The sequence below is a fragment of the Acipenser ruthenus genome, chromosome 2 (assembly GCF_902713425.1).
Source record: "Acipenser ruthenus chromosome 2, fAciRut3.2 maternal haplotype, whole genome shotgun sequence".
In the NCBI taxonomy this organism is placed as follows: domain Eukaryota; kingdom Metazoa; phylum Chordata; class Actinopteri; order Acipenseriformes; family Acipenseridae; genus Acipenser; species Acipenser ruthenus.
The window spans coordinates 107,099,950-107,115,868 of record NC_081190.1 but is presented as its reverse complement, the minus strand read 5'-3'; the positions used below and the strand labels follow the sequence as shown (position 1 = coordinate 107,115,868).

General features: G+C 37.8%; 1 protein-coding gene across 19 annotated transcripts in view; it reads left to right on the top strand.

Annotated features, from left to right (window-relative positions):
* LOC117408504 (prominin-1-A-like) overlaps positions 1 to 15,919 on the top strand; it is a 107,912-nt gene that overhangs the window by 50,394 nt on the left and 41,599 nt on the right. For 14 of the 19 annotated variants that reach the window (XM_059005823.1, XM_059005712.1, XM_059005727.1 and 11 more), the window contains exons 3-4: positions 14,268 to 14,326; positions 15,391 to 15,417. In XM_059005823.1, coding sequence (XP_058861806.1) covers positions 14,268 to 14,326; positions 15,391 to 15,417 — 86 coding nt within the window. The remainder of the gene's footprint in view (positions 1 to 14,267; positions 14,327 to 15,390; positions 15,418 to 15,919) is intronic. The other 5 variants (XM_059005736.1, XM_034013525.3, XM_034013529.3 and 2 more) reach the window with 1 other exon arrangement.

The following is a 15,919-nucleotide window of genomic DNA, read 5'->3' as shown; positions in this document are numbered from 1 at the left end:
ATTATATGTAAACTATAGTAAGATCCAAAATGGAAAATTACCTATATGGTAGCAGTATCCTGGGAGACAGTCAGCATGGTTTCAGGAAAGGGAGATCATGTCTAACTAACCTGCTTGATTTTTTTGAGAATAAAACATCGACAATGGATAATTGCAAAGCATATGACATGGTTTATTTAGATTTCCAGAAAGTCTTTGACAAAGTCCAGCATAAAAGATTTATTCTCAAACTGAACGCAGTAGGGATTCAAGGAAATGCATGCACATGGATTAGGGAGTGGTTAACATGTAGAAAACAGAAAGTATTGATTAGAGGAGAAACCTCAAAATGGAGTGAGGTAAGCAGTGGTGTACCACAGGGATCAGTATTAGGTCCTCTGCTATTCCTAATCTACATTAATGACTTAGATTCTGGTATAGTAAGCAAAGTTGTTAAATTTGCAGAAGACACAAAAATAGGAGGAGTGGCAAACACTGTTGCAGCAGCAAAGGTCATTCAAAATGATCTAGACAGCATTCAGAACTGGGCAGACACATGGCAAATGACATTTAATAGAGAAAAGTGTAAGGTACTGCACACAGGCAATACAAATGTGCATTATACATAACATATGGGAGATACTGAAATTGAAGGAATCTATGAAAAAGACCTAGGAGTTTATGTTGACTCAGAAATGTCTTCATCTAGACAATGTGGGGAAGCTTTAAAAAAGGCCAACAAGATGCTCGGATATATTGTGTAAAGTGTTGAATTTAAATAAAGGGAAGTAATATTAACTTTGCAATGCATTAGTAAGACCTCATCTAGAATATTGGGTTCAGTTCTGGTCACCTTGTTACAAAAAGGATATTGCTGCTCTAGAAAGAGTGCAGAGAAGAGCGACCAGAATTATTCCGGGTTTAAAAGGCATGTCCTTTGCAGACAGGCTAAAAGATTTGAATCTATTCAGTCTTGAACAAAGAAGACTATGCAGCTATCTGATTCAAGCATTCAAAATTCTAAAAGGTATTGACAATGTCGACCCAAGGGACTTTTTCAACCTGAAAAAAGAAAGGACCAGGGGTCACAAATGGAGATTAGATAAAGGGGCATTCAGAACAGAAAATAGGAGGCACTTTTTTACACAGAGAATTGTGAGGGTCTGGAACCAACTCCCCTGTAATGTTGTTGAAGCTGACACCCTGGGATCCTTCAAGAAGCTACTTGATGAGATTCTGGGATCAATAAGCTACTAACAACCAAACGAGCAAGATGGGCTGAAAGGCCTCCTCTCGTTTTGTAGACTTTCTTATGTACTAATTTATTTTAGCTCATACAGACAATGGAGGAGTAAAGTGATATTATTTTACTACACACTTACAAATGACACAGTCCTAGGTGGCACGCAGAGGCATGCATGTTATTTGAAGCAAAGGCATTAATGAGACAATCAATGCCTCCTGATGGTCCATGGAATCCTCCTGTAGTAGGATTTTCCATTACTTGTGTATGGATGAATGACATGTATGAACCGATAGGAAATTGATAGCTTTTTATGTTCACTGCTTGGCAACTGTGTCAGTTCTTGATGTTTTATTTATTTATTTTTTTCTGCAAGTTCTTCCAGTAGTGCTAGCTGTTTTTTTTTTTTTTTTGGAATTGTTGCTATCGTACTACATGCTCCTTCATTCATCCAGCAAGTACATTTTTCTTTAACAAAAATGAATGTATTGCTCATGGAAGGTGGCAATTAGTTGTTTAGTGCTGGTAGCTGAGCTCTGCAAGCACACCTCGTTCCTGTCCTGAACAGCTTATTCCTTGACAACATGGTCCTCTCTTATGCAAGACTGTGGAGTGTTTGGTTTTGTGATGTGAACTAATGTTCACTGGGAGATCAGTTCAGATCACCAAAGTAATCTGACTTTTTTTTTTTTTTTTTATAAATGCACAATGGTAAAAACAAGTACATTTTTTCTTATTACGCTTACAAATGCTGTTTTTACAGTTGTTACAGGCCAGTTTATTTTAAACCAAAATATTTTGCGATGAACCAAGCAAAACATTTTCCATTTAATTGTGCAGTGGCATGTCTGTGATTGTGACATGTTATTAATAATGACGAGAGAGCCATCCTGGCCTCTGGAAATGAGCTTGGAAAGGATGTACCTAACGGAAAATGCCGTTAGACACTTTGGGATCAAACGGTTTGCAGCTGTGTATGGCATGCACTTTATCCTGGAGTTCATGATAGCAAGAGCAATGCCATTTTAAATGCTCTGTTCTATTTTGAGGCCATATTCACTACCATACAGGCAATGAACAGTGCAAAGATTTATAATGTAATGTTTTTCTTTATTATTCAGTGAGCCTAAGTGCTGCTGGAGATTTAATAATATTAGCAGTTTCTTTTGTCATTGTAACAATAGTAAGTCACCCTGGATAAGGGCGTCTGCTAAGAAATAAATAATAATAATAATAATAGCTATAGTGACACCTGTGTGCAATTGTCTCACTTCTATCTCCATTGTTTTTTGTTTTTTTTATTATTTATTTTATGATGTGTACAATCATGTTCTAGGCAGAGGGCCGTACTGTGATTTTAGAGCATTCACATTAATGAGACTTGAATCATTCGTGTAAACTATTTCTACTATAAATGTTATATTTTTTTGCTGCTTTCTGTTGTGCTGAATTTCGCGTGTAGTAACTAGAAATGTCAAAAGAGGTAGACAAACAGGATTCACAGTTTCAGTGCTGCTTTTCTTTTTTGGCCCCCACAATATTCATGTATGCCTCTCTCTGCCATTAGCTGGCCATTGTTCTGGGCAGACCAAATGGATTTTTAGTTTCAGGAACTTGAAACACAGTTAGTGTCCAGTGGGGAGGTATGATAATGAATGTTTTGAGGACAGAGATGTTTCCCCAGCTCAGGCAGAGACAACCCATCCTCTAGAGGCTGTGCAATTGTGCTGTATTTTATTTTTTTTTAACTGATTTGCAATGCAAATTTCATGTTTTTTTTTTTGTTTAGTTTTGTTTTTTTGTCTCTGCTCACAATGTTTGCATACTGCATGTTTTGCATATCGAAAACCTTGCATATAGACCTTTTTTTTATTAATATTCATGAGCTACTGGAAGTTCGTCATGTGCCCCAGAAAACCTCTGATTTACAGTATGAGTGATTTGAAGGAAACGAAATGGAGAGCATGAAAACTAGAGCTACATTAGGATCTTGTTGCTGGGCAGTCGGGTGTTCAGAACGACCTGGTACAAACCAGTTGTCGAAGGTAAAGATTTTCAGGTTTCCGTAAGATACCTGAAGGAGAGAGGCGTGGATTGCCGCCGTTTAAATGGGAAGGATGGTAAAGAGGGCACAATCGGGATTTGACTCCTATAGTAAAAATATAGAGTGCAAACACAAAACACTGTTATTTTTTTATTTGGGAGGCACCTTTGTCCAAGGCGACTTACACATGGTTATGAGAGTAAACTTAGAGAAAATCAATTTGCATAATGCATAGTGCACATAAATATATTAAGTTTATCTACCCCAGTATCACAGTCTACTGTGATACTGGGGTAGATAAACATAATACATTTAGCAAGTGCAATAAATTGAAAATCGCTTGGTCCTATTCTCTGTGCTGTGAGCAGTTCTGGTTTATAAACACTATTACATCTTAATGGAAATACAGTTCTAACGTAACTTACTTTTAAAGCTTTGCAGGGGAACCCCTGCCTTTTATAAGAGGGCACATGGAAACTGTTGACTTTACCATAGAGTCTGGTACTCCTGTTTTTGTTTTCTAGGCTTTGAGAAATTTATCATGGACACTGATTTGGGGTCGACCTAAAAAGCAATAAACCTTTTATAATTTCCACAGTAATAAATTAAGCACCAATGTTTATTTAAAAAAAGATTCAATTCTTCATTTACACGTTCATTTATTTGTTTAACGACATTATGTCTCGTGTCCTGGGAATTATGGAGCTAGCTGGTAGCCTATGGACTGTATTAATACAAACCGTGTAATCGATTGTCAAGTAACAGAGTAAATCAAAAACACAAATATCAATATGTTATTGTATTCTGTGTGTGTTTTCATGATACAAACTATATATTCAGCTACTTTAACAGGGGACTGCACACTTGGCTCTGATGGTGCTGATGGCGGGCGTGTGCAAACCTTCTTTTACACATTGCTCAACTGCAACCAGCACTGCAGCAACATGACTGCAAACCCCTCCAAGCCTAAATGTGATAAAGACACGAGTGTGATGTGTTCCTCTTGTTACGCATAATATATATATATATATATATATATATATATATATATATATATATATATACACACACACACACACACAAACAGTGCCGTGAAAAAGTTTTTGCCCCCTGTCTGATTTTCTGCATTTTTGCACATTTTTCACATTGTATTTGGTCAGATTTTTTTGTGGGTTGTAGTAGCATATAGAGCGAGTCTGAGAGAATAAATGACACCAAAGTTTGGTGGTGCTTTCATTTGTTTGGTGTGCAAGGTAATCAAACATGCAATCTTCAGGTGTGAAAAAGTTATTGCCTCTAGTTAACTCAACCCAATTAACGGTCAAGCATGGTGGTGGTAGTGTGATGGTTTGGGGATGCTTTGCTGCATCAGGACCTGGACGCCTTGCCATCATTGAAGGAACCATGAATTCTGCTTTGTAGAAGTGATAGTGCAATCCTGTGCCTAAATATAATTATACAATTTAAATCCTCGTGCTGCACACACCCATTTATATCCCATGTACCAACTACAATACACCAACATTTAACACACCACACGCAACATACAACATATAACCCACACATGCACACAGGGGCCGATTTGCTTTTTCACACAGGGGCATTGGGTGTTGCATAACTTTCTTTAATAAATAAATGAAATATGTATCACATTTTTGTGTTATTTGTTCACTCATGGTCCCTTTTATCTAATATTAGGTTTTGGCTGAAGATCTGATGACATTCAGTGTCAAAAATGCAGAAAATCAGACGGGGCAAATACACACACACACACACACACACACACACACACACACACACACACACACACACACACACACACACAGTGCTGTGAAAAAGTGTGTAGATAGATAGATAGATATAGAGAGAGAAAATAGTATTTGAAATAAATGTAAAAAAGCATATAATAAGCATAACCTACCCTGCCATGCAGGTGCAATGACCTCTGCACACCTCACCACAAATTTTATCCACAATCCAGGCACAGTATGACTTGCGGACAACCTGACCTGCTCCTATTTCTCCATACACTCTACACACATCACTGTCCTCTAATCGATAAATCCATACACTCTACACCACTGTCCTCTAATCGATATGTACTAATCTATACACTCTACCCACACCACTGTCCTCTAATCGATATGTACTAATCCATACACTACCCACACCACTGTCCTCTAATCGATATGTACTAATCCATACACTCTACCCACATCACTGTCCTCTAATCGATAAATCCATACACTCTACACCACTGTCCTCTAATCGATATGTACTAATCTATACACTCTACCCACACCACTGTCCTCTAATCGATATGTACTAATCCATACACTCTACACCACTGTCCTCTAATCGATATGTACTAATCCATACACTCTACACCACTGTCCTCTAATCGATATGTACTAATCCATACACTCTACACACATCACTGTCCTCTAATCGATAAATCCATACACTCTACACCACTGTCCTCTAATCGATATGTACTAATCCATACACTCTACCCACACCACTGTCCTCTAATCGATAAATCCATACACTCTACACCACTGTCCTCTAATCGATATGTACTAATCTATACACACTACCCACACCACTGTCCTCTAATCGATATGTACTAATCCATACACTCTACACACATCACTGTCCTCTAATCGATAAATCCATACACTCTACACCACTGTCCTCTAATCGATATGTACTAATCTATACACACTACCCACACCACTGTCCTCTAATCGATATGTACTAATCCATACACTCTACACACACCACTGTCCTCTAATCGATAAATCCATACACTCTACACCACTGTCCTCTAATCGATATGTACTAATCTATACACACTACCCACACCACTGTCCTCTAATCGATATGTACTAATCCATACACTCTACACACATCACTGTCCTCTAATCGATAAATCCATACACTCTACACCACTGTCCTCTAATCGATATGTACTAATCTATACACTCTACCCACACCACTGTCCTCTAATCGATATGTACTAATCCATACACTCTACACACATCACTGTCCTCTAATCGATATGTACTAATCCATACACTCTACACACATCACTGTCCTCTAATCGATAAATCCATACACTCTACACCACTGTCCTCTAATCGATATGTACTAATCTATACACTCTACCCACACCACTGTCCTCTAATCGATATGTACTAATCCATACACTCTACCCACACCACTGTCCTCTAATCGATAAATCCATACACTCTACCCACACCACTGTCCTCTAATCGATATGTACTAATCCATACACTCTACACCACTGTCCTCTAATCGATATGTACTAATCCATACACTCTACACCACTGTCCTCTAATCGATATGTACTAATCCATACACTCTACACACATCACTGTCCTCTAATCGATATGTACTAATCCATACACTCTACACCACTGTCCACTAATCGATATGTACTAATCCATACACTCTACACCACTGTCCACTAATCGATATGTACTAATCCATACACTCTACACACACCACTGTCCACTAATCGATATGTACTAATCTATACACTCTACACACACCACTGTCCACTAATCGATATGTACTAATCCATACACTCTACACACACCACTGTCCTCTAATCGATATGTACTAATCCATACACTCTACACCACTGTCCTCTAATCGATATTTACTAATCCATACACTCTACACACATCACTGTCCTCTAATCGTTATGTACTAATCCATACACTCTACACCACTGTCCTCTAATCGATATGTACTAATCCATACACTCTACACCACTGTCCTCTAATCGATAAATCCATACACTCTACACCACTGTCCTCTAATCGATATGTACTAATCCATACACTCTATACACATCACTGTCCTCTAATTGATATGTACTAATCCATACACTCTACCCACACCACTGTCCTCTAATCGATATGTACTAATCCATACACTCTACCCACACCACTGTCCTCTAATCGATATGTACTAATCCATACACTCTACACCACTGTCCACTAATCGATATGTACTCATTTTGTGTACTTTCCCCACTAAAAAAGTACTTGTAAGCATCTAAGCTTCTGTACGCCTTTATTGCTTCTCGGGTGTAACAACATTCTGTATCTACCAAGTAATGATGGACGTCCGGGTATGTTGTCTCAGGAAGACTTTTGAAATAATTTTAAAACAATCTTGTCCTAACATCGTTGTCAAATGGATCAGGTAGTGTGGTTGTATTAATCGCTAATTTTTCCCGGTAACAAGTTATTTCTGAGGTCGGTAAGTTTAGAAAATAGCTTCTTGTCATTTTTTTAAATTTGCGCTGATATACAGTCAACCGGAAGTCTCCTGGGGCACACAACAGTAGCGCATGCGCAGTACTCTTTGTTTATGCTGTCATACAGAAAAGGGTCTGTAGGTTGGTCATATTGTTTTTGCACATGAGTTTATCATTCAAGGTCTTCATTACAAACATCTGATTTAAATGGAATATTTACTGACCCATTAGAAAAAGATTCAGTAAATCAGCTTCCAGCTCTAGCAGGCTTCAATCAGACACAAGATGTCTGCTGGAACCTCATGGCATCAACTGCAAATCAAACTTAAATTCAATCCGCGCAAATGCCAGCTTTTTCACTTTGACTTGCCGTATTGAAAGCTCAGTTCACAGCTATTGGACAGCAAATACTAAACAAAGACAAGTGGTCCAAATTAATTTTATTATCCACCAAAAACCAAGCAATCAATACTTTGCACCGAAGAAAGCAACCAATCCTGTACCTGCAACTGCCGAGTCAGCCAATCACAGCCTGGAGGCTCGACAACTTTCAACAATATAAAATCATTAAAATGTTGTCTTGTACAAGCACACATTTCAATATTAATATTATTATTATTTATTTCTTAGCAGACGTCCTTATCCATGTTTCTTTGTGTAGACTACTTTTTTCTCAGAGATAACTGATGTGCCTGTATGTTGGGAAGCTGACAGTATTTATTTCAAACATTCTCAGTTTGAAGAGTACCCTGAGAGAAGGAAACAGACTGAGGCGGCAGTGCTCCGTCATGCATTGAAACAAACACTGTACTGTACATCACAACATGCAACTGTTACAACTCCGAAGCAATCATGTTATCATATACGTGACTGAAACAGAGTACTGAAACGCTGGGTCGGTGCGTAACCTTGATGCTGAAGAGAACCGAGACGGACTCTGCAGTATTTATATCCAACGTTGTCAGCAATTCCTCTAACAACCCCTAAACTGAAGTGACGTGAATTCAGTTATCTGTGAAACACAACCAATTAAATACCGTGGATTTTTCTGTTTTGTTGATTTATTTAATAAAGTTTGGATTCCGCACAATGATTTTGTTTAACCATAGCCTCTGGAAACCCCACTTGTATCATGTTTTAATATATTATTTTTCCAAAGCTTCCTTTATACATACCTTAATATTGAGAAACTGTCTAATGGGATTGAGTTGTAGCTATTTGTAGACTTTAAACCTGTGTTTAGAGCAATTATGAAACTGACATTGCTTTGAAGCATTTCTCTGACAACACAGCAATTTCCTGACCTGACCTCCAACTATGTTTTAAATTATTTATCTAGTGCTGTGTGTGTGTGTGTGTTCTATAAAATATAGCAACTGTCAAGTGTTGTGTGTGGTGTGGTTTTTTTTTTTTTTTTTTTTTTTAAAAAGGGATTACAACTTTAAAGTAGTATGTACTACCATTTCATCACATACCCAGATCAAATGGTTTTTTTAGTATATGAGTTAGCTTTTTGTGGTTTTAAAGGTGTGTGTTTTTTTGCTTTGAATCTATTTTCTGACTTGGGGGCATTTTACACAAGGCAATACTTGGAAAAACGTTGTTAAGCTTGCCAGCAATATTGTTCCTGTTTCTGGAAATCTTGTTTTGTATGTTATACCTGGCAATCCATTGATTACAGTAATTTTGTTTACTGGCAATTATTGTTACCGGTAGCTACATTTGCAAACAGTTATTGCTCGGTGAACTGGCCGGTGTGGCACCCAAGATATTTACATTGTCCGCCACTGAGATGTGTATTCCTTTTCCTTTTCCTTTCCTTTCCTTTCATTGTGTTTTTTTTTTTTTTAAAGGAGATCTGGCTCTGAAGTGTTTCCTTACAGGTGTTAATAGAAATACAGAAAGTCAGCAGCAACAGCTCTTGGCAATGCAGACCTGTGAGCATTAAAACAACATACACTGGAAGATACAACAATCACCCAATATGCTTAATTAAGCTGTAGTGAAAGGAGCATTGGATATTTTTTGAGATTTGGACTCCTTCAAGTGGTAAACCGCTGCCAAGCATATTCATCCAGCTAATCCCTATAAGTGTACTGTAGATAAGGAATTGTGAAAAGTTGGAAACTGCCTTATCAGAAAATGCAAAACCCTGTGAACTTCTGCTCTCAACAGTATGTTTTCCTGTACTGTAAATGGACGAGATAACATTCGGAGCTCAGTTCAGTAACACACTCCCTCATGGTTTCTGAATTTCCAGATATTGAATCACAGGAAGTAGCAGGATGAATCAAATTGTTTACAGCAGTTCTGTTTTCATGCAGGCCATGCAACTACTTCATTTTACATAATCAGAGCAAAACTAACCAGCACTGTAGGTTGAGTTAAACATACAGTACAACTGCATTACAGTAATACCACAAGGTACATTACAAGTGCAGCTCTGAAAACTGTTACTCTGTGTGATTTGAGGCTTCAGAATAGATACTGAGAGAGGCTGAAGGCTGCTTCTGCAAAGCACCCTGCAATATCAAATCGTTCTACCTGCCTTGTACTGTCTGTTCACTCCAGGGATCTCTGCAGCTCTGTGGCTGGGCGGTTCCACCTGGAGCTCGCTGCACTGCTGTTCCAGCACAGCTCTATAAATAACACTCCGAAGAGTGACCTGTATTTCTGGGCTTCAGATAATGTGCATACAACTACAGTACACCCTCGCTATAATGAACCTGTTTGGGTCCAAGCCTTTTGTTCATTATATCGAGGGGTTCATCAAAATGAACGATAAACTGTTGGAGTAAGTTAAATAGATGAGATTGTGAATACAAGTGGAATTATAGGTACCTGCTCGTCTCATGTATGCAGTATTCTGTCTTTGCTTTATTCTATTCGTTAAATAATTAAAATGCAGTACAAAAAGCAAAAATCCCAAATTGAAGCTGAATTTTTATTCAAAATCAATCTGACATGAATCGTTTCCAAATCTTAATCCAACATTTTTAAATTTCTTTTATTATATTTTATTTGGGGTCCAGTGGCCAGGTTCGTTATAATGAAGGCCGTTATAGCGAGAGTTTACTGTACTGGAAATATACCTTTTAAGAAAATGTACATACTGTAAATACACTATGTAAAACATCTGTTTTGCTTTGTTTTCTATTGGTTCCAAAAATTCTCTATATTTGTGACCTTTTTGAGTTTATTACATTTCCGTAATGTTACAAATCTAAAATGTTAATGCCAAATCTAATTTGCTGTAATATACAGTATTTATATCCCCTAAACTGCACGTTGAAAATGAACCACTGAAAGTTGTTATAAAACTTTAAAAAATAGTTTCTTGACAATAAACAAGTGAGCCACTGACGTTCACAAGTGCCCGGCAGCAGAGTGGTTATTTACTCAAACAGAAGTGAGAAATGGAAATTGTTCATAACATGATACTCCGGTAGTAACAGTGTAGCATCTGGAACATGCAAATTCCAACGTACATCCACAGCAGATCAGTATAAAGTGCAGCAAACAAAAATGTGCTTTCCCTTGAGCATACTAGAAAAGACTACTGTTGATCAATGTCTTCTATGCTAAATCCCTGCTTCCTTTGACCCAGAAACACTACTGCAGGTAATCCTGTTATGCCCCCCCCCCCCCCCCCTCCCTCCCCAACACTCTGAGGAAAGAATAGTGATCCAGCCACACTACTGTTACAGTACCATCCAAGTACTGGCCCATGGGCCCAAATAGGCTACCACCCAGTTTCATTGAGTAAATGAAACTTTAAAGCTCATAGTATGGTCTAGGCTAAAATAGAAGCTTCAATTTATTTATTTTCAGACAATATAACTGAAGTGTTGTGTAAATTCCCACCTGTCTTTCAGTATCCAGTTATATTGCCCAACATTTAGGTATTGTAAATGTATTTTCTCTTCCCAAAAGGCAAATAGTAGATCTTTTCTAAAATCTTAGCAGTTGTTCAAGATGGTGGTTGGGTTGACCTGATTTATGAATTGAGTATTTGCCATGTTTTACAGTGGTGGTCATGCATACAATATTTAATTTATTCACACATTATTATCTAAATACACTGATGGTTCTAACTAAGAATTAAAGTGATCCCAGTGCCCAAGCTTTTAATACGTTGGGGGTTTAACTTGTATAATGTGCATGCATTTTACTTGTAAATCTCGAATCTCAAGGGATAGCATCTCATACTCAAAATAAAAAAATAAACAATATGAATCAATGAATGAAGGAACGAGCTGCTGCTGACTTTTAGAGAAGTTACTTAAACTGTCAAATATATCTCTGCGTGTGAAACCTTACATATAGTTCTGGCGCTGATAACTGTGCTGTAATTAAAAATAAATACATAAAACAATAAAAAATGTACACCAATTGTATTGACTGAGTGTTTTCATATAACATTTCGGTATTTGTACACCATGCCACCATTCAAAACGGTGTTTTCATTATTGCTGATAATTCTGGCTGTTGAAATAAGATGGTGATTGGTCTGTAACATGTTAAAGTGAACCAATGAAAGCGGATGCTATTATGTATTGCAGTTGCTGAAGTTCTCTGCAACAAGATCACAAACAGAACACTGCACTGAGGGAGATATAAAGCACTGCACTGCAGGGTTTAAGAAGGGCTAGCATATCTATTCTTCATGCAATCGCACTGACATGCTCCTGTAATCAGACAATGTTCTTGACAAACATCACATAATAGATATCATGTAGTTTTCTATGTCCTATACAAAAAAGCAATAAGCAGAGACAGCTTGGGTAAATGCATTACTGTAATTTTACCTCTGTTGGTGAGCTTCATGATGTAAATCTGTCGCCCCTGAATTCAAGTCACACCCCCAAATACGGACACCAAAAAAAAAAAAAAAGACCCTGAATGCAAGTCACATTTAACTCTTAATAAAAAAAAACACAATAATTAACAGTTAAATTACTTTTTCATTTCTAGGTGCCAGCAGGGAACACTGTATTACTGTACATTAAAGCATCAGAGTATGTCACCTACTATATTACAAATGCAAATGGTAAAAGAAAATATGTACAGTACTTTCAGTATTGAACGACAGTCATTGCAGTTCATGGTAGCTGGGAAAGGGTAAATTACCTTGAACTTTATTTCAGTCTGCTTTATTGTCCTCGTTTGTTTAATTTGGCCAACATGACTGTCACGTTTGCAAGCACAATTAGTGCAAGAGGTTTGAGTTAGGACTTTGGAGTATACACTAGTGGGGTTCCTGTAGTTAAACCAGGCACAGACCATAATAACAGTGAGTAAGGTAGAGAATCAGAGAACGATGGAGAATCCGCCATTAAGCAGTACATACCTTAGTGTTCTGTTTCTTGTGCTCCTCCAGATAGAGAAAGAAAGATATATAAATAAATGATGGTTCATTTTGAAGCCGGACCCGCGTTGATCATTTCAAGTACTATACTGGTAATATTACAGTATTACATAGCCTTTCGATTGCGTCTCCATCTTCTGACACATCTCAGATACCGCAGTATCTCTTTTCTTCAGCAAACAAAATTACTTTTCTTTTAAAAGCTGCTTTAACAAATGTTCATGAAGTTCGCTGTGCAGCCATTTTAATATACCGGTACTGTACCGAGAGTAATATCAGTAGTGAGCAGTTCTGTGTACAGTTGGTCTTGTTCAAGCGCACCAGAATCATTGACATGCGCAAATGTAAATTGGTACCCTAACTAAAAACCTCGAATCTAAGTCGCTCCCCCCAAATTTGAACTTTTATTTTGGCCACAAAAGTGCAACTTAAATTCAAGTAAATACGGTATTCCTGCCTGTCCCGGAATGAGGTCCAGTCAGGTTTCCCGTGTGGTTCTCAGCAGATCTAGGTATAGCCAGCCAGGATGTGGGAGAGTAAAATGACTGCAGTCTGCGGGCAGAATTAGATCCTTTTGGGTCTTTGTACAGTAAGTGTGGTCATGTGACAAGATCACCTTAAGCTGGTTCAGATAACAAGCCTACATCACATGACCATTGCCTCGGTCGCAAGTGTCTCAACTAATGAGCTACTTGATTGAAAAAGCTTGTATTGTTTTATGAAGACATGGATTTTTTTTTATTGAAAATGGTAATTGCATTAATCGTTATACTAAAATAAGAATGTATGTAAGGACTGGTTTTCAAGTGTAAGTGTCATACTTTTACACTCTTTAAAATAAAAAGTGTGCTACTGTAGCAAGGCAGAGCCTCAATTGGCTACAAGTCCTTTCAGAATACAGCCCTGAGCTAAACCAAAGAAAGCATTACTTGAGATGTTGTGGCTGCTAGACTGCATTACATGGATAAATATCTTCAGCAGTGACAGTCAACAGGAGGAGAAATATTCTTTGTGCATTCAAAACAACTTGTATTTTTTTCGAGTGAAAAGTGGGCACCAGATTTTAATAAATGGTGTAAACTTGACACTGAAGCAAATGCTTAGTAAATCTGGCCCATATGCTTGACTTTTTACATTATGTTTTGAACCTTCCGATAGTATTGATAGCTGTTTTATTTTTGCATAGTAGTATTTTTTCATGCTACGTTTGTGAGGGTAAAAGCGGCCGTGTAAGTGTAACATGTTAAAAGAGATCAAGTGCATACCTCCAGTGAAATTTCAAATACATTTATTTTTTACACCATGTGTAACCTCTTTTTTTAAAACATTTTTTTTATTTCAGATCTCATCACAAAGGTGGCACAGCAGAAGTTGAGAGAAGTCAAACAAGAGTATAAAAAGGTAATTGTGTGTTTTGAAGAGAGAACGGAGTGTCATTGGAGAGTGTGGCAGGGGCACGCGGGGGGGCGGGGGGGCGGGGGATAATGAGTTGCCAGGGAGGGGGTTAAATTGCTCCCTGTCAAAGCATGTGGGAATGTGTCTGGAGCCGTGAATTGAGTAAGTGATTTAAATACTGAGTTAAGGCTCCAGATACAGGTGTATAAATAAGGTGATCACGGGTGTTCGTGAGTAATGATTCAAGTTGATGTTGGTGAAAGGTGAAGGTGTTTCTTGCTGTCCCGTCTTGTTTGTTTACATTTGTGAGTGTTTTTGTAGACCTCCTTTTTGTTTTGGCCACTGTGCCTGTTTTGTTTGTAATGTGTTTTGTCTAGAGTTTGTGTTATTGTTTTCTATTTGTTATTAAAGAGCGTGTTCAACTGCAAGCTTTCTGTGTCTGAGTCTCTGTCCCTGTCATTACCATCTCTAATACCTCTGTGAAATAAAACCAATACATTAAGTAAATGCAGCAGAATCTCTTGCCAATAGTTCATTTAATGCACTACCAGGTCCCAGCTGTCTGGCAGATCATTTGACAGGTTTATAACACTTGCATGTTAATAGAGTAGCTGTTCTCATTTTGACACGAATTCATTCATGTGGTGGTGTGTTCATTTTGCTGATGCACATAATACACAATATTTATAATTACGATGTGCATGTGTGCTCCAATCGTTCAACGTGCTTACAGAGCAAAATAAGAGATGTGTTAACAATCTAATGATTGCCCTTTTAAACATGGTTATTATAAACCCTGCATGTAACGCTTAACGAGATAATAGACACTCATGAGACATTCTGCTGTTTTGAGAAAGACATACAATTGTTTGTATTGTTCAGATTCAGTCATAATTTACAATTTGTTTTTTCCATTGAAGTGATCCATTCGTCTTTGTTTCTTGATTTGTTGTTCATGTGTCTTTTTTATTGTTGTTGCTGATTTCATTCATTCACTCAATCAAATGGCTTTGTTTTCTGCATGCTGCTGCTTCATCATTAAATGTCCTCCATCTACTCTGGTCTCTCAGCCAGAAAACATTGTGCTGACACTCCAGGTAAAGTTACACGGCCCCCATTGCTTGTCAGCAGCTTCCCGTGTGTTACTATAGCTTCCTTAGTAACCCAACAACATCCCTGGAGAGTAGAATCTAGCTCACATAGCCACACGATTTAGAGCATACACTAAATCAATAATGAGGTGCTGTATTACTGTATTTCTTTTCCTGAATATCCTTTTATTATATAATACTGTTTTTTGCTTTATTTCTAATTTTAATGTTTGTTTTGCATGCTGCTGTTCTAGTATTTCTAAGACCCTGTCCCTACTTTTGAGTTATAGGTTTGCTCACATTATTGCTCATAATTCATATGATACCTTTAGTATGGGATCGGGCATAGCCCCCCCCCCCCCCTTCCTGGACATCTAAATGGTCACCATCTAAGGCTATGGTCGATGATATTCCATTAATACCAGGTGTTGAGTATGTCTGTAGTAAAGCACTAAGTTAGTATAAGGACTGCTCTACCTTGAACCTGATTGGCTGAGACTATCAATGA